Raw genomic sequence first — 24,905 nt, forward strand, 5'->3', positions numbered from 1 at the left:
CATAATTCTCAATTCTAAATAAAAACAGTGGGTCAGAGAAAGCTTAGGTCTTCCCTCTGTGCAGTTTTCTTGACCTGAAATGGACCTCTGTTTACCCGTTGGGGGTTTCATCTGTGTTGATACAGCTACATGTCTAGTTCCCCAGATTGGTACACATGCAGCCTCTAGTGGGGCAAATAGTGGCTCCTTGGGACTGTTGCAAATTGGGATAACAGTGTGGGGAGGACAGTCTAAGACTGCTGTCCCCATTTGCTGTGGTCCTGATCTCAGTTTGTTCTCTATGTTCTTGAGAACTGCAGAGTTTCCAGAACAGGTCTGTGACTTGACTCAAGGTGTAGCGGTTAAGAGTGGCAGGACTGTAATCTGGAGAACCGGGTTTGATTCCCCACTCCTCCACTTGATGCGAGCTGGGTGACCTTGGGTCAGTCACAGTTTCTTGGAGCTCTCTCAGCCCCACCTACCTCACAGGGTGATTGTTGTGGAGATAATAATAACACACTTTGTAAACTGCTCTGAGTGGGCGTTAAGTTGTCCTGAAGGATGGGATATAAATCGAATATTATTATTATTATCATTGGGAAAAACATAAGGTGGTTTTGCCTCCACAAGGTAACCATGGTATGTGTTGAGTGCAAATGAAGGTAGCCTTTCTTATTCAAGTTCTCAAAAGAGAGTTTATCTAGGTACAAGGTAGGATGCGAGGGGATGGACTGAAATAATTACAGATCTCTTTAGAGAATCGAAGCTCAACAAACCATGAAGACAAAGCATAAAATAAAAAAGCAAAACATATCTACTTGCTAAATACAATTCTTAGCCTAGACAGCATGCAAAACCATGGTTTAGATAAATTAGCTACAGTTAGGGTGATTGTCCAAGTATGGACCCACTCCGCTAACTGTGGCCGATTCCAGACGGCCCTCTGCAATCCAAAACGTTGCGCGTTGTTGCGCGTCATCGCGTGGAAAACGCGAAATATCGCGTTTTCTCGCGCGAGTTTTGCGCGAGGTCGTGCAAAACTCGCGTGAGAAAATGCGATATTTCGCGTTTTCCGCGCGATGACATGCAACAACGCGCAACAACGCGCAACGTTTTGGATTGCAGAGGGCCGTCTGGAATCGGCCTATATTTGGTTAGGGTATGTCAAACCAGGATCTGAAACCATGGCTTGAAGTTGGTTTATTAACCACAGTTACTCTTAACTATGGTTTTGCGTGATGTATGAACACAGGGACATTGTGGCTTAATTCTGGCTTTTCCCTTGGCATTGGCTTTTCTGCAGTGCAGGACAGGAATCACAGGATATCAACTTGGTCTCTGCAGAGAAGAAGAGCAAAAGTGATGAAATCCGCACTGCTGCTTCAAACTGGCATATGGATGATCATCTGTCATCCCTGGTTTGACCAACTAACCATAGTTACAAGAAACCATGGTTAATTTGGTTTGAACTGAGCCTGTGAAGACTACTACGCAGTTTGTTGCTGTTAAGTGTTACTCTTTAGAAGAGGCGTACCTCGCCTTGTAATTGCAAAGCAGTGGAGAAAGCAAGGAGGCCCGATCCCAGCGCAATCCTTCTCGCCATTTCTAATCTAAAACAGAAATGGTTTGCCACTCCCTTTTGCAATACAAAATATAGAGGGTAATGGCGGCTTTGGAGTTATATCAGAACTTTGGGTTGTGTGTTACTCTAAGCCTCTCATCTCTTTGGGGAAAATCAGATCAAGGCATAAAAAGATATGTAGTTTTGTCCCCATTCTATGCATCTGCCACCTTCTCTTTCCACTTGTTGTTATTTATGTCATTTTTGTCCACTTTTCTCACTGAGACTCAAGGCGGGTTACTTGGTGTGAGATTAGTACAGTCAAGGACATTTCCATAAACAGTGCCATAGGATAAATAAATACAAGTTTACAAAGACATAACATTAGCACGAATCCAATACAGAGTTGAAGAAATGTTGAAACTGAGCACAAGTGATTCTAGGACTGACATTAGACAACATATAACTACTAGAGATGGGCACGAACCAAAATGATGATGTAACTTGCCACCTGCAAGAATAGTTTGGGATCTTGTGAGAAAATGTCTGGGTTTTAACTGTCCGGAGACAGTAAAGAGGTAGTAGCTATTCTGTGGCCTTGTCTTCCCCTCTCCCCCACCCCACATTTTTGTACCTTACCATTACCCCCCAATCTTGCCCAATCCGTTCCAAATCTGGTGTTTGGAAGCAGGCAGAAATATGCAAGTGTTCAGAGATGGATACAAATAGATTTATTTGGCACAATCATCAGTCTTGTTGCAGAACTGGGGTTGTCTTGCTACCAAATTTCAGTGTAATTTGAGGGGTGGGGTAGTTCAATTGCACAATCGCCTTTTAGCTGTGATTTTATTTTGCTTTCAAAACGGTTGCAGTTTTGTGTGCTTTAATTTCAGCCCTCGCCCCCCCACCCCATGATTTTGGAATTTGGAGCAAGCCTGCAGTGAAGGTCAGATCCTGCCCTGCTTGCAATCAATAGGCACTTTGTTACTGACTTGGAGGTTGGAGCAATGTGTGTGTATATTGGGGAGGGGGGGTGGAAAGAGAGATTAATCTTTAATTGCTTCTTGGCTGCACTTCAAACAGTCCTTTTTTGTAATAAGATTTTCCATTGTGACCAAAATTGCTAGAGGATATAGGTCATTTTTCTTAGCTTTTTGTCAAAGTTGCTGTCCCTCCACCCCCTTCATAAAACCTGCAATAGAGACTTTTTGGTTTGAAAATGTACAGTTAGTTAAAACATGGGCTTACATGATGTCCTTTTCTTTACCTGGCGAATCATTCCCCCGCCGCCCTTCTGGCTTTCGTGGTTTTAATGGGCACATGGGACCAATTATTTATTTCCTGAAGAAATGAAACTTTCAGTTGGGTTGCGATCTGCTTTGAATTAGTGCAGAAAGAACTTTTTGCTTTTTAAGGGGGGGGACCCCACACAAAAATACAGTTTTTAAAGTGAAAAGCTGAAAGCGGTCAGTAAACACTAATGTGGTTTGAGTGGCAGTTAGAAGACCTCCCTCTTTTTTTAAAGGGGGAAAAATCAGATGGAAAGCTTGACAAGAGAGTAGCTTCATAAACACTCATGCTGTATTTTCCTGATGACCGGAGGGATAAGCCAGTTTTATTTTTATGTGTATTTTTCTCACCCATTTCAGTTCTTTATTTTCCCTGTTGATGCATCTGGATGGTATGCTCCAATTGGTAGTGGAAAGTGCCAATTTATGGCAACCTCGTAGGATTTTCAAAGCAAGAGAGAAACAGAGGTGGTTTGCCATTGCCTGCCCCTGCATAGCAACTCTGGACTTACTTAGTGGTTTCCCAATTATTTATAACCAGGGTCAACCCTGCTTAGCTTCCATGATCTGATTAGCTCAGGCTAGCCTGGGCCATCCAGGACAGGGCTTGCTCACTTTAGCTGTGTCTTAATATGCAATATATACAATGTACATGGTTCATACAGATGCTGAGGTACCAATAATGGTGAGAAGTGCATATGTTTTATGGGGGAAATTTAATATAAGTGCATGGAATGAATTAGGGTTGCCAGTCCCCTGCTAGGGGTGGGGGATCCCCCGCTTCCACCCTCCACCTCCTGCCTCCGCTTACTTGGCCAGCAGGTGAGAACATGTCTCCCGGGGTGCTCTCCCAGGCCATGCAGTGAGCTCCCGGGCCATGCGGTAAGCTCCCAGGCTACGTGGTGCACTCCCATATACTGCAGCGGCCCAATCCGAGCCCGAATCAGCCCGGTCCAGAGCCGAATCGGCTCAGATTGGGGCACTGCGGAGTGCAGCAGTGCTCCCACACTCCACAGCAGCCCGATCCAGGCCTGTTTCAAGCCCCTTTGGAGCACAGGAGCGCTCCCAGGGTGGCCTGCAGCCCATGAGATGAAGTCACTTCCAGGAAGTGACATCATTGAATGGCCAGGGAGCACGCGCAATCAGGGAATAGAAGGTAGGTGCTGGGCCTCCCACCTCCCTGGCAACTCTAGAATGAATCGGGATTGATTTATGCAAGGAAGCAGTGAAATCAAAAATGGGGAATTTGGGGGTAAAAAAAAATTGGAAAGTAACCTTGTAGTAGGCACAGAGGGCTTATAGCAGATTCTTCCCGCTTTAGCAACTATGATGTTTTCTGGCAGGTCTGGAACTTTTTTGTTGTTGAGCTTTATTTGATATACAGAAAGGAGGAGAAGTTGTAAGAAATTATCAGCTCAGAGAAACATTGGAGAAAACTATGGGAGAAATGCAGATATATGCAGTTGTAGAAAATGAAGTCTTACCTATTGTGACCCTAATCCTGACCTTCCTATTTTCTGTGTAGTTGGCAAAAGCTACCATAAGGTTTTCGGGATTTGTTGTTGTTGTTGTTGTTGTTGGAGAGATACTGTGAGAGCTAGAAACCTGATTATGTATTAAATGCTGTAGTCTGTATCTAGATCCCAGGGTATCTAGATATGTGAGATGATGAAAAATAGATTTTTGCCATTTTTTTTAGTGTGTTTGTATTTTCCTTCTTGAGCAAGCCAAGCAGTTGTTCAATGTGCAAACTGTTCCAGCTGTAGAAGTTTAATAAAACAGTCACAAAAAACCTCTGGGGGGAATCTTGAAAGTGCTCCCCACCAGCTCATAAATGCAGGAGATGGAAGTATATTGGGTTACTGGACCCAAGGGGGGTATTATTGGTGAGTTTGTTGCACAGGGAGAGGAGGAAGTGATTGGAAGTGCTGCATGGGGCTGAAGAGCAAGCGGTATTACCGAATGCAACACACAGCTTTGTCTTCTTATGAGATGGTGTGAGATAGACCTTCCTGGGCAAGTCAGAAGAGTGGTTGCTAGGAGGTAGCAGCAGTGGGAAAGAGGCAGGAAGAACGTGGAAGCAAAAATGAAGAGGAGCAAAAAGCAAGACAGGAATTTGGGAAAGTCCCGCTTGGATCTGTGAACACTGCCCACATAAGACCTCCCTATTGCTGTTGGGATTTATACAACTGCCTTGCGGTTTGTTTGTTTTTTCCTCCCCATAATCATTCAACAATTAAAGATGAGCAATGAAGGCTTTGCACGGGCTGAGCTGCTAGGTCAATGGAGCTCGCAAGAACTTAGCTCCTCTGCAGGCTAGTTCAAATCCCGTAACCAAAATTAAGGGCTGTTTGGGGTTTTTAAAAACGTGCAGAAGGCAGAAGTTTCCCCACACTTTGGTCTGTGGCTTCTCACACTTGTGGCTTGATGCCGTGGGGTGCAACTGACAACAAGACTGGGATCAGTATCTACCAAGGACCTATCTGGTCAGGACTGATGGATGCTCTAGCTGTTGTAGCATAGGGGTTAAGTGGCTGGGCTGCAAATTGAATTCTACTACTGCCCTGAACTCAGTAGGAGGTCTTGGGTAAGCCACTCCTCTCAGCTTAGGGTTGCCAGCCTCCAGGTAGTGGCTGGAGATCTCCTGGAATTATAACTGGTCTCCAGGCCACAGAGAACAGTTCACCTGGAGAAAATGGCTACTTTGGGGGGTGGACTCTATGAGATTATGCCATGTCAAGGTCCTTTCCCTCCCCAAACCCCACTTTCTCCAGGTTTCTCCAGGTTTCACCCTCCAGATCTCCAGGAATTTCCCAACTTGGAGCTGGCAACCCTATCTAAGCTGCAGCTCGCCTGCTTTTTTGAGGGGATAATAACAATGCTGACTTTGTAGCTCTGAGTAGAGCACTAATCTGTCTAGAAGAGTGGTATATAAGTACAGTTGTTGTTGTTGTTGTTGTTGTTATTATTATTAAGCATATCAAGCTGATCCCTTGGACTATCTTGCTGCTCTTCCAACATGGACATACAGGCTTCAGTGCCCTCTTCAGAAAGGAACAGCAGTGATACAAAATCACCCCCTGCGATTGGTAGGCTGTATAAATCCTCTGGATTGGCCAGAATTGTTACGAATATTTCAATTCTGGCCTTCAGCTCTTGTTGGGTTGACAGAGTGGGGTGCTGCGGTTGCATCTCTAGAATCAGAGAGTTATTTCGGGGAACCCTGGCTTGGTGTAAGACTCCCAGTCCAGATTTTATTCATTATTCATTTATACCCCACCTTCCTCCCCAGTGGGGACACAAGGGGGCTCATATAATTCTCCTCTATTTGTGTTCTCAATGACCCTGTGAGGTAAGTTAGCCTGAGAGTGTGTGACTGTCTCAAGGTCAACCGGTGAGCTTCCATGGCAGAGTGGAAATTTGGGCCTTGTTCTCCTAGCTCGATATTCTAACCACTACACCACAAAAATAGTCAGCTGAACCATTCATCCAAAAACATACCACTCTTTGGCCAATGACCTGCCATTAGGGTTGCCAGCTCCATGTTGGGAAACTCCTGGAGATCTGGGGGGTGAAACCTGGAGAAACCTGGAGAAAGTGGGATTTGGGGAGGGAAAGGACCTTGGCATGGCATAATTCCATAGAGTCCACCCCCCAAAGTAGTCATTTTCTCCAGGTGAACTGATCTCTGTGGCCTGGACCAGTTGTAATTCCGGGAGATCTCCAGCCACTACCTGGAGGCTGGCAACCCTACCTACCATGCAAATGACTTGAGAAATGGTTGTAGTGGGGTGACATGTCAGAGCATTTAAAACCGCCTCCTTGTAGTCAGATCGAGCAGTGGATCCCCAGAGAGAAGTCTTCTTCAACGATTCCTACCTGAGGTCCTTTAACTGGAGATGTCAGGGATTAAACCTGGCACCTTCTCCATATTCAAAGTGTGCTTTTTACCACTTTATTGTTAATGTGATTCACTATCCCTGCATGCAGCACACCTGCTATTTAAATTCCTGAGAAAGTCAGCTTTTGTCTTCCCTGCAAAATTTGTTATCCTTCAGATGGAGACCTGAACGGAGATGGCCCTTTATAGCACCAGCCTGGTTCTGACACTAAACTAGTGAAAATGAGCTAATGTGCATTTATTAGCATTCTTCCTCTTCTAGCCAAATAAAGGATGAAAAACATGCTCCTGAGTCAGATCCTCAGTCTATCAAGACTGTATTGTCTGGCAGCAGCACCAGAGTGGTGGAGTGCTTAAGAGCGGCAGGACTCTAATCTGGAGAGCCAGGTTTGATTCTCTTTTTTAAATTTTTTTTTTATTGTTGAGCATAATTTCAAACAATATTTCAATTAAACCCTATCTGATTAAATCTAACCTAATCCCCACCCTTTCCCCCCTCCTTCTTGACTTCCAACAGCTTTCCAACCCTCTACCCCCTTTATTACTTAACATATCCTATATTAAACAATCAAGCATCCCTACATAGCAATCCTTACTCTAAGCCCTAATTACTCTGTACTATACATACTATATTAGTTTTACTGATATTTCTTCCCAAAATTAATAACATACTTATCAAATTAATTTTACTAATACTTCTTCCCATAATTAACAGCATACTTCTCATATCTTATACTTAACCATAATTCAAACTTAATGATAGTTAAGTTAATATTCTAACTTAATAACATTTATTACTCTAAATAATTTCCTCTTCCCTTACATGACTATATGTATGCTATATTACTTTTTCTAGTATATCAATCCCACTTCTAAGTATCAGTTATAAATTCTACCCCTCCTATAGTTAACTATAATCCTAGCTTAGATTAATATAAACACACATTTCTTCTATTGGTAAAGTCACTTCTCTCTTCTGTTTGTAGTATCATAGTTTAAAAGTTCTCGAACTGCCTCAGTTCTCCTTTCACATCCCATTTTTTCTCCAAATATTGTTTCATTTTCGCCCAGTCTGCCATAAATTGTTCCGGGTCTTGGTCTTTAAGTTTTCTTGTCATTTAGTCCATTTCTGCCATGTACAGCAATTTGTAAATCCAGTCCTCTACAGTAGGTACTTCTTGCACTTTCCATTTCTGCGCATACAATAATCTTGCTGCAGCTGTCATGTAAAATAACAATGTTCTGTGCTGCACTGGAACGTTCTCCATTCCCAAGTTCAGTAGCAACAATTCTGGGTTCTTATTTATTTGTATTTGTAAAATCTCATTTATTACTTCGATTATTTCACCCCAATACTGTTTAGCTACTTCACATGTCCACCACATATGATATAGTGATCCTTGAGCCAGGTTTGATTCTCCACTCCTCTACTTGAACCATCTGGGTGACTTTGGGTCATTCACAGCTCTTACAGAGCTCTCTCAGCCCCACCCACCTCACAGGCTGATTGCTGTAGGGATAATAATAACATACTTTGTAAACCGCTCTGAGTGGGCGTTAAGTTGTCCTGAAGGGTGGTATATAAATCAAATGTTTATTATTATTACTACTACTACTACTACTACTACTACTACTACTACATATTACCAGATCTCTTTTTATTTGGAGGTGCTGAGGACTGAACCTGGAACCTTCTGCATGCAAGACAGATACTCTCCCCCTAAGCCCTTGCCCTTTTCCTCTGATCTGTTGGCATTCAGTCTTGACTCTCTTTTTCTTCTTGGGCTTTACTGCTCATATTGTCCACGCTCATTCAGGATGACCTTGAGAACCCTGAGGAACTCGCTTTTGCAAATGGCATAAAAGTGGTCTTTCTCGGCCCAGGGCCTTGAGCATGGTAGATCACCTGGAGACGTTGCAAAGAAAGACTGACTTTTGTTGAGGGGGCAAAGAGAAGGAGGGCTGTGGCTTGGTGGTGGAGCATGGGCTTTGCATGCAGAAGGACCCAAGTTCAGTTCTCGGCATCTTCAGTTAAAGGATCACAAGCAAAAAGTGTTGGAAAGTCACTTCCTGTGCCTGAAACCCTGGCGAGCCACTGCTAGTCAGAAGACTCGAGAGATTGGGCTAGATGGACCCATGGTATAACTCAATATAAGGCAGATCAAGATGGGTAGCCGTCTTTGTCTGTAGCAGTAGAAAAAAGCAAAGAGTCCAGTAGCACCTGTAAGACTAACAAAAAAGGCTCGCACCCTACCACAATTTTTGTTCGTCTTATAGGTGCTACTGGATTCTTTGCTCTTTTCCTCAGTATAAGGCAGCTTTATCTGTCGTTTACAAATAGGTCTAAAGATGCCTCTTATTGCAATGCGTCCTGAATGCTCCCCTCCCCCTCATTCCAGATGCTTCCTCCCTCACTTCCGTCGGCTGCTGCCGGAAACCTGCTTCTAACCGTTAAAACCGGGTCACGTCGCTTTTGCTCCACTTTTTCCATCCCAGCGTCTCTGTTTTTGTAATCCTTTTTGTCTCCGGCTGCTAGAGAAAGTGATTCCAAGCCTTGGCAGAGAGGACAGGTTTTCGCATCTCTGAGAGGCTCAGCCAAGATCTGTCTGTGTGCTAGCAGTGATCAGAAAGAGGCAGATATGAGACGGCAACACTTTTCCTGAATCTTCTACCTCCCCAACTGTTAAAATACTTTTCTAGCTCTGGAGTTCTGCAAAAGTCATTTCAAGTAGCCGTGAGGCCTAGAAGCTTGAGGGGACTTTATTTTTCCTCAACAAAGATTGTGGTTCCTCCATTCTCATCTTTTTTGCCACTTCACACTGCGTGCGGCACACATATAGTGTGGCTTACAATTTGTTCTTGATTGCTCCGATGCAAAAAGCTCAGATGTATATATGATAATGCATAGCTTTTAGATAGAACTGTCAAGTGTAAACACTCCCTTTCTTACAGTTGTGTAATTATCTTTAAAATAGGCCTTTAGGGTAGCTGAATATTATTTCTTTATCTAATTGCCAAGAGCTGTAACACGGCAGGTAAACAAATCTACAAAGCAAAACCAGCCACAGCCTGGGGTGCCTCCAGGTTTTGCAAAAAACGTTGACGCCGTACCCTGATTTAGGGGTAACGTCCTCAGTTTGATAGCTAGCACATGTGTGAATGTTGTCTGGGTAAACAAAAAGAAAGAAAAGGCAGTGATTGTCATTTTTCCTGCCCCCTTTCAGTAGGCAAGGCAAAATGGTATGCAAAGAGGAAGGTAAAGAGAGAGGAACTGATCTGATGTTGGTGGGGGAAAGGAAAGGTAGTTGGGGTGGGGAAAGGTGAGCTTGCAGGGAATTGGTGGTATTATAGGGTTGCCAGGCCCCCTTATCCTCCCAGTGGGAGGAGGAGGACCTGGTACTCACCAGGGCAGTGCAATGACATCACTTCCAGGAAGAGACCTCATCGTGCAGGGCCCGGGAATGCTCCTGTGCTTTGCAGCCGGCCAATTTGAGCCCCAAATGGGCTTGATTTGGGGCCCAAATCGGCCCCCTGTGAAGCACGGGAGCGTTCCCGGGATGGTGTGATGATGTCACTCCCGGGAGTGACGTCATCATGCCACCCTGGAAACACACCCAGGAGGCGTGTTCCCCTTCTCCCCCCACTGGCTCGGTGAGTGGTGGTGGGAGGCGGAGAGTGGGAGCGGGGTTTTCCCCGCCCCCACCAAGGGACCTGGGATACATATGGTGTTGGGTATTTGGAGCAGGTGACAAAGGGGGAGTGCAATTTTCCCTTCCCTGTGAGACCTTGCAGGTTCCCCTTTGCTATGCCCATTTCACAGATGGGGAGACTAAAAGAGAGTAACTTGCCTAAGGACACCTTATGAGTGGCTAGAGGTAAGATTCAAACTGATTACGATGGTCACTGAGCTTACTGTACATACATTTGAGCTTGGTGCGCTTTAGAATCACTATAGGCTGGGGGTCTTCTGCATTTTGTGACTTTGGGGCCCCACTGATTTCTTGATTGGCTTGTTTCCTCTTTATACTCATGCTGCCAAATTGAAAAGCAAAATGGTTGGCCCTGTATGGAAGATGAAAGCAGCCAAACCAGAGCCCTGTAACAACAAGCCATCTGCATGTTGATTAGCTTGTGTGGTGAGGGAGAGCAGGCATGAGCATGTTGGCCCTGTCCTCTGCCTCCATGCAACTACTGAGTGGTCTGCTTGGTTCAAACACGCAGAGGAAGTTTCTGTGCATAGCTCCTCTATGATCAGCAATGCTTTCTGGCCATTGCTGATCATGGGGAGGGATGTATGTATGGACACTTCTTCCTACTGTTAACACCATGCAGATGACCCAGCGGTCATGTAGAGGACATGGCCAGTATACTGATGCCCACTTTCCCTTCCCTTCGTCAGTGCATGGACGGGTTGTCTGTAAAGCTCTCAGGTCAACCGCAGATAAAGAGGAGATGTCTACTTACTCAGGGGACTCCCTAGGTATGCAGAAAAATCTAACTCTGTTAACTAAATGGAAGAGGGGAAAAACTTTTTAAAAATTAGCCTGATGAAGACTGCGCATGCTCCAGAGAGGAGAAAACATTGAGACTAGCTGATGTTTGTACTTTGGAAGGGAAGGAATGTTGACAGTAGCTGAAGACTGAGCATACTCCAGAACAGAAGGAATTTGAGGCTAGCTGATGAAGACTGAATGTGTTCTAGAAGGAAGGGAATGTTGAGATTAGCTGATGAAGACTGAGTGTGCTCCAGAAGGAAGGGAATGTTGAGATTAGCTGATGAAGACTGAGTGTGCTCCAGAAGGAAGGGAATGTTGATATTAGCTGATGAAGACTGAGTGTGCTCCAGAAGGAAGGGAATGTTGAGATTAGCTGATGAAGACTGAGTGTGCTCCAGAAGGAAGGGAATGTTGACAGTAGCTGACAAAGAAAGGAGGGAATGTTGAGAATAGCTGATGAAAACTGAGCATGCTCCAGAAGGTAGAGAATGCTGACAAGCAGCTGAGTCTCAATTAAGCAGGGGAAAGGGGGAGAGAACCTACTTAAGCACCTAAGAGCTTGCCAAAGGGGAGAGATTTTAGGGGTGGAGATGAATTTTTCCAAAATTGTTTGTTCCCTTTCTGCAGTTCATTGTGGACCTGAACTTGTAAATAGTTATTTACTCTCTAAGGATAACATTAACGTGTCTCTCAAGGCAGGCTTTGATCCATCAAGGCCTGTACCTAATCTGGTGGGTTCTTAGTGGTTTTTTATTAACAATGGGCTAGCATTGCTTTCATTCTGGGATTTCCTCGTTGCAGGACAAGGTTCTCCTGTGACGAGCGGAGATCAGTGAAGACTTTACTGAAGTGCCATTAAATGAGCCATGGAGGTTCTGCAGTTTGCAAATCTGATCCAGAAATTCTGGCTTGCTTGTAAAAGACAACGGCATGGGAGACACCATGATAACTGTGGCAACATATTTGTTGAATTTAAGAGCAACATAGAGCAATTAAAAACAAATACAAATGTCACTATGATCTAAGTTAAGTGAGGTCTTAGGCCAGATGCTATGGAAGTATTCCTGGTGACTTCCCCTTCTCCCTCTGCCATACGTGGCAGAGAGAGGTGCCTGGTTGGGGGCAGGGTTCTATAGGGACCTATAAGTGACAAAGCTGGTGGGTGTCGTGTGGTTCTGTGATGCGCATAAGGATCTCCTGACCCATGGGTGCAACACCACTGCTTTAGTTCCCATGAAGCTAAGAAGGCACAGACCAAATAAAAACTTGAGTAAGGGAAGGCTGTCCTTCCCCATAAATCACTCTGTGTTTTCTAGAGGAAAGGCAAAAATTCAGTATGACAATTATCCTTCATGATTAAAAACAAATAAGAACGGGATGTGGCCCTGTGCAGATGATGGCTGATGCCAGACTGCAGTAATTGACAGTTCCTTTGCTGTTGTCTATGCAGGCGCTGGATGCGGCTTGCGGGTTAATTCAATTTACTGATCCATAACAGAATTGCATGCAGATAAGACGGCCAGGCACATTTGTATTCTGCATTTTGTAACAGGTTGGGGGGAAGGGACACACCTTTTTCTTTTTGCCAGGTAAAATAAGCGGGTTCCTAAGTTCTTGATTTATTTGGGAAACTGGTAGATTCTGGAGACTTCATTTGTTCCTGATTGGCAAGATAGGAAGGACAAAGAGCAGAGCACTGAATTCTCACTTGCAAACAAATGGAAATTCCATTCTGGCTTCTCTGATGCCATCAGCCTTTGTATCCTCAGGGTGATTTCTGTGGGCATAAGGGCTAGAAACTTGTGCTTTTTAAGAGAGCGGATAATTTCTGAGTGCTGGAAACAGAGGGCATCCCCTCCCTGTTCTGCAACCTGCCTTATAGAGACTCCAGGGATGGAGCTGAACTTTGAAGAAAGACAAGTCTAGCAAATCTTTCTAAATGTTTTCATGGCATCCCCCAAACACAAAGCAGTCCTTGAATCACAAGGGGACCAGAGGATGGTTTACCTTTCTTCTTTCGTGAAATAGTAAAGAGTCCAGTAGTACCTTTAAGACTAACCAACTTTATTGTAGCATAAGCTTTCGAGAACCACAGCAAGCTACAATGAAGTTGGTTAGTCTTAAAGGTGCTACTGGACTCTTTACTGTTTTGCAACTACGGACTAACACGGCTAACTCCTCTGGATCCTTTTGTGAAGGCTTCTTTAGCTAATATTTTCTAACTCTTTGGGCATCACTGTTTCGGCCATTGCGCATTAAAGACTCCCCCCCTTCCACATACATCTTCCCTCCTATAATTTGAGCACTGGACAAAAATCGAGAAAGGGAGCAGAAAAGAGGGCCCAGTGCAACAACTGGAGGTAGTGCAAGGGTTGTGCTTCTGAAAACAGATAATGCACACCTTAAGCGATTCTTCGTGAGGCGGCTGTCGTTTTACTAAGTCCCGTCTCAGTTGCTTAACTTGCTCCCCTTCTAAACAAGCTTCCTTTTGTCCGTTGCATCCAAATCTCCTCACCCCATGGAACATTCGATCTCAAGCCCCCGCAGAGCCCTGAGCTCTCTCTTCGGCAATTGTTGCCTAGTTAGCAAATTGAGTTAAGTGGAGCTAGCTTCATTCTAATTCTCCAGGCAGCCTCCCTGAATTTTGCTTCATTAGAGATTTTCCTGTCTCTCCCCCGCATCCACAAGCTATTTAGTTCTCTCTCTCTCTCTCTCTCTCTCACACACACACACACACACACACGCACATTTTGGTCCATGCTGTGTGAATTGCATGGTTTGCTTGGATCGGCCTTGAATTACTGCTGAACAAAATGCCATGCACGTTTTGATTGAAATACCCAAAGCCTAGGGTTGCCAGCTCCAAGTTGGAAACACCTTGAGATCTGGGGAATGAAACCTGGAGAAACCTGGAGAAAGCGGGGTTTGGGGAGGGAAAGGACCTTGGCATGGCATAATTCCATAGAGTCCACCCCCCCACCCAAAGTAGCCATTTTCTCCAGGTGAACTGATCTCTGTGGCCTGGAGACCAGTTGTAATTCTGGGAGATCTCCAGCCACTACCTGGAGGCTGGCAACCCTACCAAAGCCTGGCGGTAGATTGCGTTTCCTGAAAGGTACAGCTACCAGCCTCTACCTCCTTAGCCAGGAGCTAGAATAGTATTGTGACTTTGATTTCGGATGGGGGGATGATTGCTGCTTCAAAATCTCATGTCTGCTACAAACTCACTCAACAGCCTTAAGCAAGCTGTTTTCTTTCAGCCTCGGTCTGCCTATCTGCAATATGTGGGAAGTAACACCAACCTACTTTGCAGGACTGTTAGAAAGGATTGCTGTGATAAGGTGTGCAAACACTAAATATTATTACCTTAGTTCTGTGCATTTTCTCTGCTGTTGGAAGTTTCATGGGTATGGCTGTATGGACAGATGTATTTGCTTATTTTATTTAAATCATGTATGCACCATCTTTTCATCCAAATGAGCTCTGCAAGGTGGCGAACATCAAGGCATTAAAAACATTTAAAACATGAACAACAGCATTAAAATGTGTGTGTGTGGTATATGTGTGTAACAATATGGTAAAGACATGTATACATACAAAAAACACAACCTGAGAAGAGGGTCACAAGAGTTTACTGTGGGTATGCCTAAAGAAACAAAAGATCTCAATCACCAGACAGAAATCGAGTCATCCTGTTTCTGGGACATAGCACTTCAGATCAGAGAGGTGGGACTGTCTTGGTTGAATGCTCCCCCATTAAGAAAAAGAATTCCCTGCACAGAAAAGTAGCACGTCTCCCCAGTCCACTATTTTCTACGTGTGGGAATATATTTCTTGTGAGGGACAGCTTCCACAGTACAGTAGCCAGGCAAACATGAATGCCAAACTGTGCCTATCTGGTTCAATGTTATGATGAAGCAGTTAAAGTGTTGGTTTATTGACTAGAGATGGGCACAAACAGAAAAAAAACCCCAAACATGGTGTTCGTTGTTCGTTGCCATCCATGAACAACGAACAATGAACATTAACGAACATGACCTGTTCACGAACATGTTCGTTGTTCGTGGGGGCCAGCAGGCTCTCCTCCAGCCATCAAGATCCCTACCACACCACTCTCAGAAACCCTACCTGAGCAGGCAGTAGGAAATGTACCAATAATAAATAATAACTTGGCCCCAGAGCCTGGCAGCACCCCTGGAACCTGAAGGGGTAGATCCATATCCCACCACACACAAAGAAAATTCAAGCTCCAATGCACTCTCCCTGTCTCTCTCTCAAAATGCCAACAGCAGCTGTCTCTCTCCCTCTCCACTGTCTGCAAAATCAGAGCTGGGAGCTCCCCTCCCCCCTGCTCTTTGCTTCCTTGTAACAAATTTGGAGCGCCACGCTTGAAAAGAAGACCTGCTTATCAAGCTAAATTGGGCTTAGATTGGGGTTTCCAGGGCAACAGCAGGAGTTCAGACAGAGTTCAGACAATCCCTGCCTAAGTTGCCAAGGGAATTGATTGCAGGTGCCAGACTGTCTGGCTTGATGAACAGCAACGAACAGCAAGGAACGAGGCTTGCAACGACCACCTGTTCGTTTAGAATGAGGCCTTACGAACAGCTTGTTTGCAAACAGCAGATTGGGCTGTTCATGGCTTTTTTTTGTTCGTATTGCTGTTTGTGCCCATCTCTATTTATGACTAGCCAGACCCGGGTACGATCCCTCTGTGCAAGCCACAAAGTCAGCCGGTTGCTGACTCTTTTAAATTTAGCCTACCTCGCCAGCTTGTTATGAGGATAAAATGGAAGAGTGGAGAATTATGTTTATTGATTTCAGCTCTTTAGAAGAAAGAGAAGATTAAAATATGATAGAAAGATAACAATAGGGCATGCGACCCGCACAAAAGGGGGAAAGGCTGGATGTAGATTTGCCAGTCTGGGGGCTTTTTGTTGTTGTTGGCTGGTCAAAAGGGCTGCTGATAAGAATCCTCAGAATCCTTCAGATCCCATCTCTAAATCCTCCTGCAAGTTGCAAAACAAACTGAGTGCTAGTTTTGCACCCACAGTTTGCCCTACCTCACTGGGGTGTTGTGAGGAGGAAAAAAAGCTGCCAGATCATTAGATACTATGGAAGACTAACAGGGGAAAAGGGCAGACCCCCTTTGAGAACTTAGGTTGTCCTGTTTATTTGTTATGTTTTTTTAATCTCGGTCTTCTTGCTACAGTTTTCTTCTCACAACAACCTTGTGAGGTGGGTTAGGCTGAAAGAATATGCCTGATCTTGTGAGGCCATGGAGCATCATGTCTGAGTAGGGGAAATCAGATACCTTGTTGCTGAGACGAGACTTTGCATCAGCGAGAGTCACACTGGCTCTTGTTGGCTTCCATTGAATTACAGAAGATGAGCATTCCAGGAGCCTCTTTAAATGACTTGTGGATGCTGTGGGACTGATTTCTTTGTGGGTTCATCTCCAGCATTTCTGCAGCCTGGGTGGGGCAGGGCATGTGGGTCTTATACTGAAGGCATCAATCTTGTGATATGGATCTCTGATTTGCTCTGTCCACAGAATCGCAGGTACAGTAACCCTATGCAGCAAGCCCAAAGAAAAGCAATTAATGTGGCACTAGCGGAACCGTGAAAGGGGGGCTTGATTCCTGTGGTATCTGGTTAGACTGGGGAAGAAGATGCTGGATGAAATGGAAATTCGGGGTGCTGCACTGGGAATTTAATGTAAATGAGTAAAATGGAATTGTTCAAGAGGGCCTTTTAATAAAGACAACTGGGTAAAATTATGGGTAGTTCTCATTATTACATTATTCTTCAGTTTTGTAACCCTGCTTTATCATATCTATCAATCTCTAATTTTGTAATCCAGTTTTAATGTTTTTAACCATGTTTGTTGAATATCTATATGTCTAATTTTCAACTTAGCCAAATGTGTGGATACTTAAATCCAGAGGCTGGAGTCATGACTAGATAGTACCAGGGCTTTTTTTCTGGGAAAAGAGGTGGTGGAACTCAGGACTACACAATGGCATCACTTTAGGTCAGCTGGAAGAAGGGGGGAGTTTTTAAAAGTTTAAATCACCCTCAGTGAAAATGGTCACATGGCTGGTGGCCCCACCCCTGCTCTCCAGACAGAGGGGAGTTTAGATTGCCCTCTGTGCCATGCGGCGTGGAGGGCAATCTAAACTCCCCTCTGTCTGGAGAGCAGGGGCCGGGGCTACCAGCCACGTGACCATTTTCAAGAGGTGCTGGAACTCCGTTCCTTTTTTTTTTTTTTAATTGATGCATCACTTATTATTACATTTCAATACAGTCATAGTTCTCCTATGATACATCTTTTACCCCTTTTGTAACCCTCCCCCCCGCAAGGTGACCATCCTATAATTACAAATTAAATTTTTAGCCACGAGCACATTTTTTCCAATTTTCCAAATATAGTTGTATTGGCTTCTCCATTATATACCCATTGAAAATATACAGACCATTTCTCTTTTATCTCCTCCATTTTTCCATCCCATGCCTTATCTTTTTTTAAACATTCCAACATATCCGATTGAATATATTCATACAAGTAATCATTCCATCTTTCTAAGGTCCATTTTAACTTCTCCTTCCAACCGTATGCAATCACTGCATGTGCAGCTAGTATCATCGCTTTGAAAATATCCTGGTTTTGTTTCTCAATTCTAGTGTTTCCCAATACACCCATGAATATTAGATCTACATCTATATTGAGGTTGACCTTACATACCAATGCTATTTTTCCCCGTACCTTGTCCCAGAAATCTATGACCTTTGGACACTCCCACCATAGGTGGGAGTACCACCCTTCTTTTGCATTGCAATGCCAGCAGTTAGGTTTCATCCCTTTAAGCATGTATGCCAATTGGGCAGGAGTTCTATACCACTTCATAATAATCTTCCTTTCAAGTTCTCTATACTTTTCTAGCTTAATTGCCTTCAAATTCACCATTAACTTATTAACCTCCTCAGAAGTTATTTGTTTTTCTTTATTCCATTTATTTTTTAGAGTTCTAAACATAAACTCCTTATCCCTCACCAATTCAAGGTAAATTTTCCCTGCCAGCCCTTTCTTTATTTCATCCACATATAATGCGTGTTCTATATTATTGTCTTCCCTTTTAATAGCTTCTTTATATTTGTCTTGTTTAATTAACTGGTGTAACCCCATTAGATTTAACCAATATCTTTCCCCCAATTTTTGATTCAATTCCTGAAGTGGTAACAAATCCCCTTGACCATTGTACATGTCCTTCACTCTAGTTATACCTTCCGCCTTAAGATCTTCCCAAAATTTCGAGTTCATCTCCTTCTCCCAGATATACTTGAGTGGAGTCCATTTTGAGTTCTGTGGCATCATAGCCGTTTTCCACCTCTTCCAAGCAATCAAGGCTATTTTTCTTGGGCCTTTTGCTTGTCTTATCTCCTTTTGCAGATCTCTAGTATAAATTCCATAACTACCTGCTCCCTTATTGATTGCAGATTCAAATCTTACCCACTTATCCCCTTTCCTCCATTCTAGCTCCATCAATGCTTTCAACTGAAATGCATCATAATAAGCTTGCAAATGTGGGAGTCCCCATCCTAAATCATCTTGGGGCATATATACCAATTTTTTTGAGATTCTTGCTTTTTTCCGGCCGAACACCCAATTTTTAATATTTTCATCCCATTTCCCTATATCTTTCTGGTCCAGTTCTATTGGGAGTACCTGAAGTAGATATAACATCTTGGGTAATATAAACATTTTAACTGCTCTAATTTTCCCTAAAATACTCAAATGTTTATTCTTCCAATCCTTCAGTTTCTTTGTTATCTTTGTCCAAACCTTATTATAATTGATTTTTTGTAGCTTCTCTATGTTTCTAGTAAGATATACCCCTAAATATTTAATTTTACTTACTCCTGAATTCATCCCCGTTAGAACTAATATCTCTCTTTTAGTTTCCCTATCTACGTTAAGAAACATTATTTCAGATTTCTTAATATTGACACCAAGCCCCGAGCTTGACTTGAAATCTTCTAAAATAACTAGCAGTTCTCTTATTGCCTGTAGTGGATTACTTATTGTCAGCAGAATATCATCTGCAAAAAGATTTAACTTAAGTTCTTCCTTACCTATTTGAAATCCCTGAATTCTACCACTATTTCGAATCCTGTCTGCTAGGGGTTCCATTGCTAATGCAAATAGCATCGGGGATAATGGGCAACCTTGCTTTACTCCTCTCTGGATTGAAATTTCTCTAGTATGTCTATCGTTTATTCTAATAACTGCTTTACCACCCCTATAAATTTCCCTTATAGTATTTAGGAACGGTCCAGTAAAACCAAATTTCTCCAATACCTGCATTAAATAATTATGATTTAAGGTGTCAAACGCCTTATAAACATCTAATTTTAGCAGAGCTAGGGTTTTCTTTTCTTTACCAAACAAAACATTTAATATATTTCTCAATGGATGGGCTATAGATGTATTCTTGACAAAACCATATTGATCTTCCTTAACTAGTTTTGGTAAATGTTTTTCCAGTCTATTAGCTAGAACTTTTGCGAATATTTTGTAATCTTGATTCAATAAACTAATTGGCCTATAAGAATATGTATCTAAAGGGTCTCTCTGGGGTTTTAGAATTGGAAGGATCTCAGCTTTCTTCCATGAATCTGGCATTTTACCTTCTTTTAATATATAGTTAAATAATCTTTGCATTTCTGGTATCAGTAACTCCGCCATTTCTTTATAATATTCTGCAGTAAATCCATCTAAACCAGGGGATTTTCTATTTTTTAGACCCTTTAATACTTCTGCTATTTCCTGTCGTGTGATATCTTTATTCAGGTGCTGGAACTCCGTTCCACCACGTTCCTGCTAAAAAAAAAGCCCTGGATAGTACAGATATTTCTACAGACCTTGGTAAAGCCTCAGGTTTTCAGAAAAATCTGAAATGGGAAAAAATACATTGGAAGGTTAAAATAATAGATGCAGTGCCTGTAGCTTTAAGAATCTAATGCCATCAGTGCAAGTTGCTAGGCAACCACAACAGTATTGCCAGCCTTCAAGCTTTGGTTTCTGTCTGTAAAAGGCAGGGAGAGGGGCAGGGCCCTCTTTAGGACTATTTTGGCTTTTGAGGGAGAACTCATCAGGGCCAGGCCTGGTAGCAGCCAAACGCATCTTGTTGCCTCATGACTTCATGATTCATTCAGGCCCAGATACTCACTGATGTTCAACAGCACTCACCTCAAGAAAGTCAGTGTGGTGTAATTGAGATTGTTTCAGACTAAGGCCGGGGAAACCCAGCTTCAAATCCCAGCTCTGCCATGGAAGCTTGCCTAGTAACCTTGGGCCAGTCACATACTCCCTACCTAACCTACCTCCTCGAGTTATTGTGAAGATAAAATGGAGGGCAGAAGAATTTTGTAAGCTGCTTTGCGACCCCATTGAGGAGAAAGGTGGGGTATGAATGAAGTAATAAATTTAGCTGAAAATGGACAGATAAAAAGTAGGTTGCTTGGTGGGTAGGAAGGAGAGCAGGAAGAAGGGAAGGTGAGGATGTGAGGGTTACCAGGACGAGGGAAAGAGGAAATAGTGTGGGGAGGGAGATACAGGGTACAGTGAGATGCCCCTGCAAGTTTGGAGCAACAGCATGACAGTCAGCACTGTATAATTGGGCTATAGTTTTCCCAGATAGAGGCTGCCAGGGGGAAGGAAGGAGAGGAAGCTAAAGACAGCAGGGTAGATAAAGGCAGTTTGGCTGGTATGTGGGAAGGAGAGAAGAAGGCAGGAAAAGGGGAGATGCTATGTTCTTTTTCAGGAAAGGGAAAGAGAAATAGTGGGGCAAATGAGATGCATCCTGTGAGTCCTTGGAGGTTTCTTCTACGTGCTATGCCTATTGTGTTGTTTTAAAGTGTATAATATGCCTTGTGTCTCAGGAAGAAAGGTGAACTGTAAATGAAACAAATAAACGTGCCTAACCTTAAGCGTGTGGTGTTGCTTTATTTCAGGTGACGATGGCTCTGTTGGGGAAGCTCTCCGATGGACCACCGAACAACTCCAGACACGACCAGTGGCACGTGGTGTTCTCTCAGAAAGATGAAGTCATCACCAGTTTAGTATCTGCCTTAGATTCTATGGTAAGGTTTTGGCATTTATTTATTTAAACTCTGCTTTTTTCTGTAATGGAGACTCACAGCAGCTTACAACATTGTGCTTCATCTTCACAAAAATAGGCCTGAGGGCCTGAGAGGGTAGGTTAAGCTGACAGGAAAGGTGACTAGCTCAAGATAACCTGTGGCAGAGTGGGCTTCGAACCTGGTCTCCCACAGCCTAGTCCAACTCTAACCACTACAAAGATGTTGGATCTTTGCACAAAACAAATGTGGGATTTCTGTGGAATTTCTAGCAGAGGCTGTGGTGTTTTTCTGAGGCAAGCTGTGGTTTTGGCCATTGGTGGTTGTGGAGAGTGCCCTCAAGTCATAGCTGAGTTATGGCGACCCCTGGTGGGGATTTCATGGCAAGAGACTAACAGAGATGGTTTGCCATTGCCTGCCTCTGCAACCCTGGTCTCCATTGGATGTTTCCCATCCGCTGACTAACCAAGGCTGACCCTGCTTAGCTTCTAAGATCTAATGAAATTAGGCTCATTTGATCTCATTAGAGTTTTGGTCATACATGGACGAAATTTATTTATTTATTTATGTCATTTATAGTCTGCCTTTCTCACTGAGACTCAAGGCGGATTACACAGTATGAGATTAGTACAATCAGTATCAAGTACATTTCAATACAGTATCAAGGACGTTTCCATAAACAATGCCATAGGGTGAATAGATACACGTTTAAAAGACATAGTATTAGCAAGAATCCAATATAGAGTAGATAAAAATACTGAAACAGAACATGATCAATTCTAGGACTAACATTAGACAACATAGAGCACTGGTGGTACATAGGAGTACATATTTAAAGCAGCGGATAATACGTAAATTGTGGCGGATCCTCACACACTTCTTCCTCCTTTGGCGTGTGGCCTTTGGGGGGAAAAAAACCTTTTGGATTTGTGGAAAACTGTAGTTCACCATTTTGTCCAAGTCACAAACTATGGTTGTTGTAAGTTTTCCGGGCTGTATTGCCGTGGTCTTGGCATTGTAGTTCCTGACGTTTCGCCAGCAGCTGTGGCTGGCATCTTCAGAGGTGTAGCACCAAAAGATAGAGATCTCTCAGTGTCACTACACCTCTGAAGATGCCAGCCACAGCTGCTGGCGAAACGTCAGGAACTACAATGCCAAGACCACGGCAATACAGCCCGGAAAACCCACAACAACCATCGTTCTCCGGCCGTGAAAGCCTTCGACAATACATCACAAACTATGGTTTTGCAGTCTTTCTTACCTACCAAGAGTCCGGGATTTAAGAGGTGGAATGAGAATAATGCCGTTATTGGATCTTGTGATCCATTGGCACAAGAATCATGGATCTTTCCTGCATTGGCCTCTCCCTTTAGTAGACCCTTCTGACCCTTCCCGTGGTCGCTGGACCCACTGGGACTTAATGGCACGTGGGTCAGAGGGCCACACTCCTCTAGAAAGACCAACCTAGCCAGTACGAGAAGCAGGTGGGCAGGTTTGCAGGGAGGGAAGAGGAATGAATGTCCAGCCTGCCTCTAAACACACATGGCAGAAGCTATGGAAGGTTTTCCTGTGATTCTTTGTTGTGCAGAGTGTTATATATATGTTGTGCATAATAAACACATTTACAAAATCTATACAATTAAATATAAAATACTCTTACATACCTGTAACAGAGGTTTAAAACGAATGGCACATTGTGTTGAAGTTGGAACTCTCAAGGTAAAGGCTGTCTACTATCAACATATTGTAGACTTTGCAGTTCTTTGTGTTTGGCTATTACAATATTGTATGTACGAGTATTTTATATTTAAGTGTATCTATTTTGTAAACAACCATATTGTATGCTCATATAGGATATATTATATATAGCGCTTTGTTTTGGCTGTGATTAGCCGGTTTCCATAGTAGTTTGCTTATATTGCAATCACTACACTGTGTATCATTTTTGTTTTTGTTATGAGAGCTGAAAGTGTGGCAAAGAAGAGGTATGGAACAGCTAGGGGGTGAAAATCTTGCTTTCTCATCTGAGGTCCAAACTAAACGGGACATCCAACACTATTTGTATTGGGGTTCCTTTTATAGTCCAACAAAACATAAAAAACATGAATTTGCAGGACTACCGTTTCTGAGCAAGCTGGGGCCTGAAAGGGGCTTCTGCCTTCCCTCCCATTTGCTGTTTTCATAAGCCAAAATATCCCCACCCTCATGTCAGATTTCACACCTTCTTGGGGCTGATGCTTGCTTTGAAGGGGAAGGCCCTGTAGGGTGGAGAAGTGTGGTGGGATAGAGATGTCCTTCTGGCAAGATACTGTTTGTCATTGCCAGGGCTTTTTTTCAGCGGGAACACAGTGGAACGGAGTTCCGGCATCTCTTGAAAATGGTCACATGGCTGTTGGCCCTGCCCCCTGATCTCCAGACAGAGGGGAGTTTAGATCGCCCTCCCCACCATGGTGCAGAGGGCAATCTAAACTCCCCTCTGTCTGGAGATCAGGGGCGGGGCCATCTGCCAGGTGACCATTTTCGCCAAGGGTGATTTAAACTTTAAAAAACTCCCCCCTTGTTCCATCTGACCCAAAGTGACATCATTGTGCAGTCTTGAGTTCCACCACTGAGTTCCGCCACCTCTTCTCCCAGAAAAAAAGCCCATGTCATCACTGAATTCGGCCAGGAGTTCATCCAGTTGGAGTATTCTACTCCTGTCAGTATCCCACTAGTTCTACATAGTGTTGTAGGGTCACCAGCTCTAAGTTGAGAAACTCCTGGAGATTTGGGGGGTGAAACCTGGAGAAGGCAGGGTTTGGGGATGGAAAGGACCTCAGCATGGTATAATTCCATAGAGTTCACCTTCCAAAAGCAGCCATTTTCTCCAGGGGAACTGATCTCTGTGGCCTGGAGATCAGTTGTAATTCTGAGAGATCTCCAGCCATCACCTGGATGCTGGCAACCCTAGTGCTTGCCCCCTTTTCCCTGCATCCTCAGTGTATCTTCTGGTTGGCCATCATGTCTGCATCAGGCCCCATAAGCTTAGGCCCCAATGTGTGTTATCACAAAATGAAATGTGTACACTGCAATTTTGTGACCAGTGTGTATAGGCCTTTACGCAAACATGTTGTCCAGTGTGTTGACGGAGGAAGGTACCATCAGGATTAATCTACTGTGTGGACATCTATGCAGGGTTCTAGCAATCTTCTCATGAGAATCACATTACATCCCTCCTGTTTTGGGCCTGTACCAGCTTCTCCTGTGGACCTCAAAGCGTCTCCCCCTTCTTCTCTACACAAATGGCCACATGACTATTTTCAAGAGGTGCCAGAACTCTGTTCCACCACGTTCCAGCTGCAAAAAAACCCTGCCATGCCCTAAAATGTTCGTTGCCTCCCATTTGTCAAGCTTCTGTGATATCATGGTATGTTTGCAAATATTCTAAAGACTGCAGCAGGAGGGGCAGTCATGGAATGCGACAAACTGGTTAAGCGGCTATGAAGCAAATGGGGTTTGACAGCAGTAAAAATTTCACCGGAAAGGCCTAGGGACAGGAGGGG

The 24,905-nt window shown here is 43.7% G+C and overlaps 1 protein-coding gene across 6 annotated transcripts in view; it reads left to right on the top strand.

Moving 5' to 3' along the window:
• Positions 1-24,905, top strand: part of GTF2IRD1 (GTF2I repeat domain containing 1) — a 129,710-nt gene that overhangs the window by 39,476 nt on the left and 65,329 nt on the right. For all 6 annotated transcript variants that reach the window (XM_055001940.1, XM_055001941.1, XM_055001943.1 and 3 more), the window contains exon 2: positions 21,238-21,366. In XM_055001940.1, coding sequence (XP_054857915.1) covers positions 21,244-21,366 — 123 coding nt within the window. In that variant the 5' untranslated portion in view covers positions 21,238-21,243. The remainder of the gene's footprint in view (positions 1-21,237; positions 21,367-24,905) is intronic.

This window comes from Eublepharis macularius, chromosome 17 (assembly GCF_028583425.1).
Source record: "Eublepharis macularius isolate TG4126 chromosome 17, MPM_Emac_v1.0, whole genome shotgun sequence".
Lineage (NCBI taxonomy): Eukaryota > Metazoa > Chordata > Lepidosauria > Squamata > Eublepharidae > Eublepharis > Eublepharis macularius.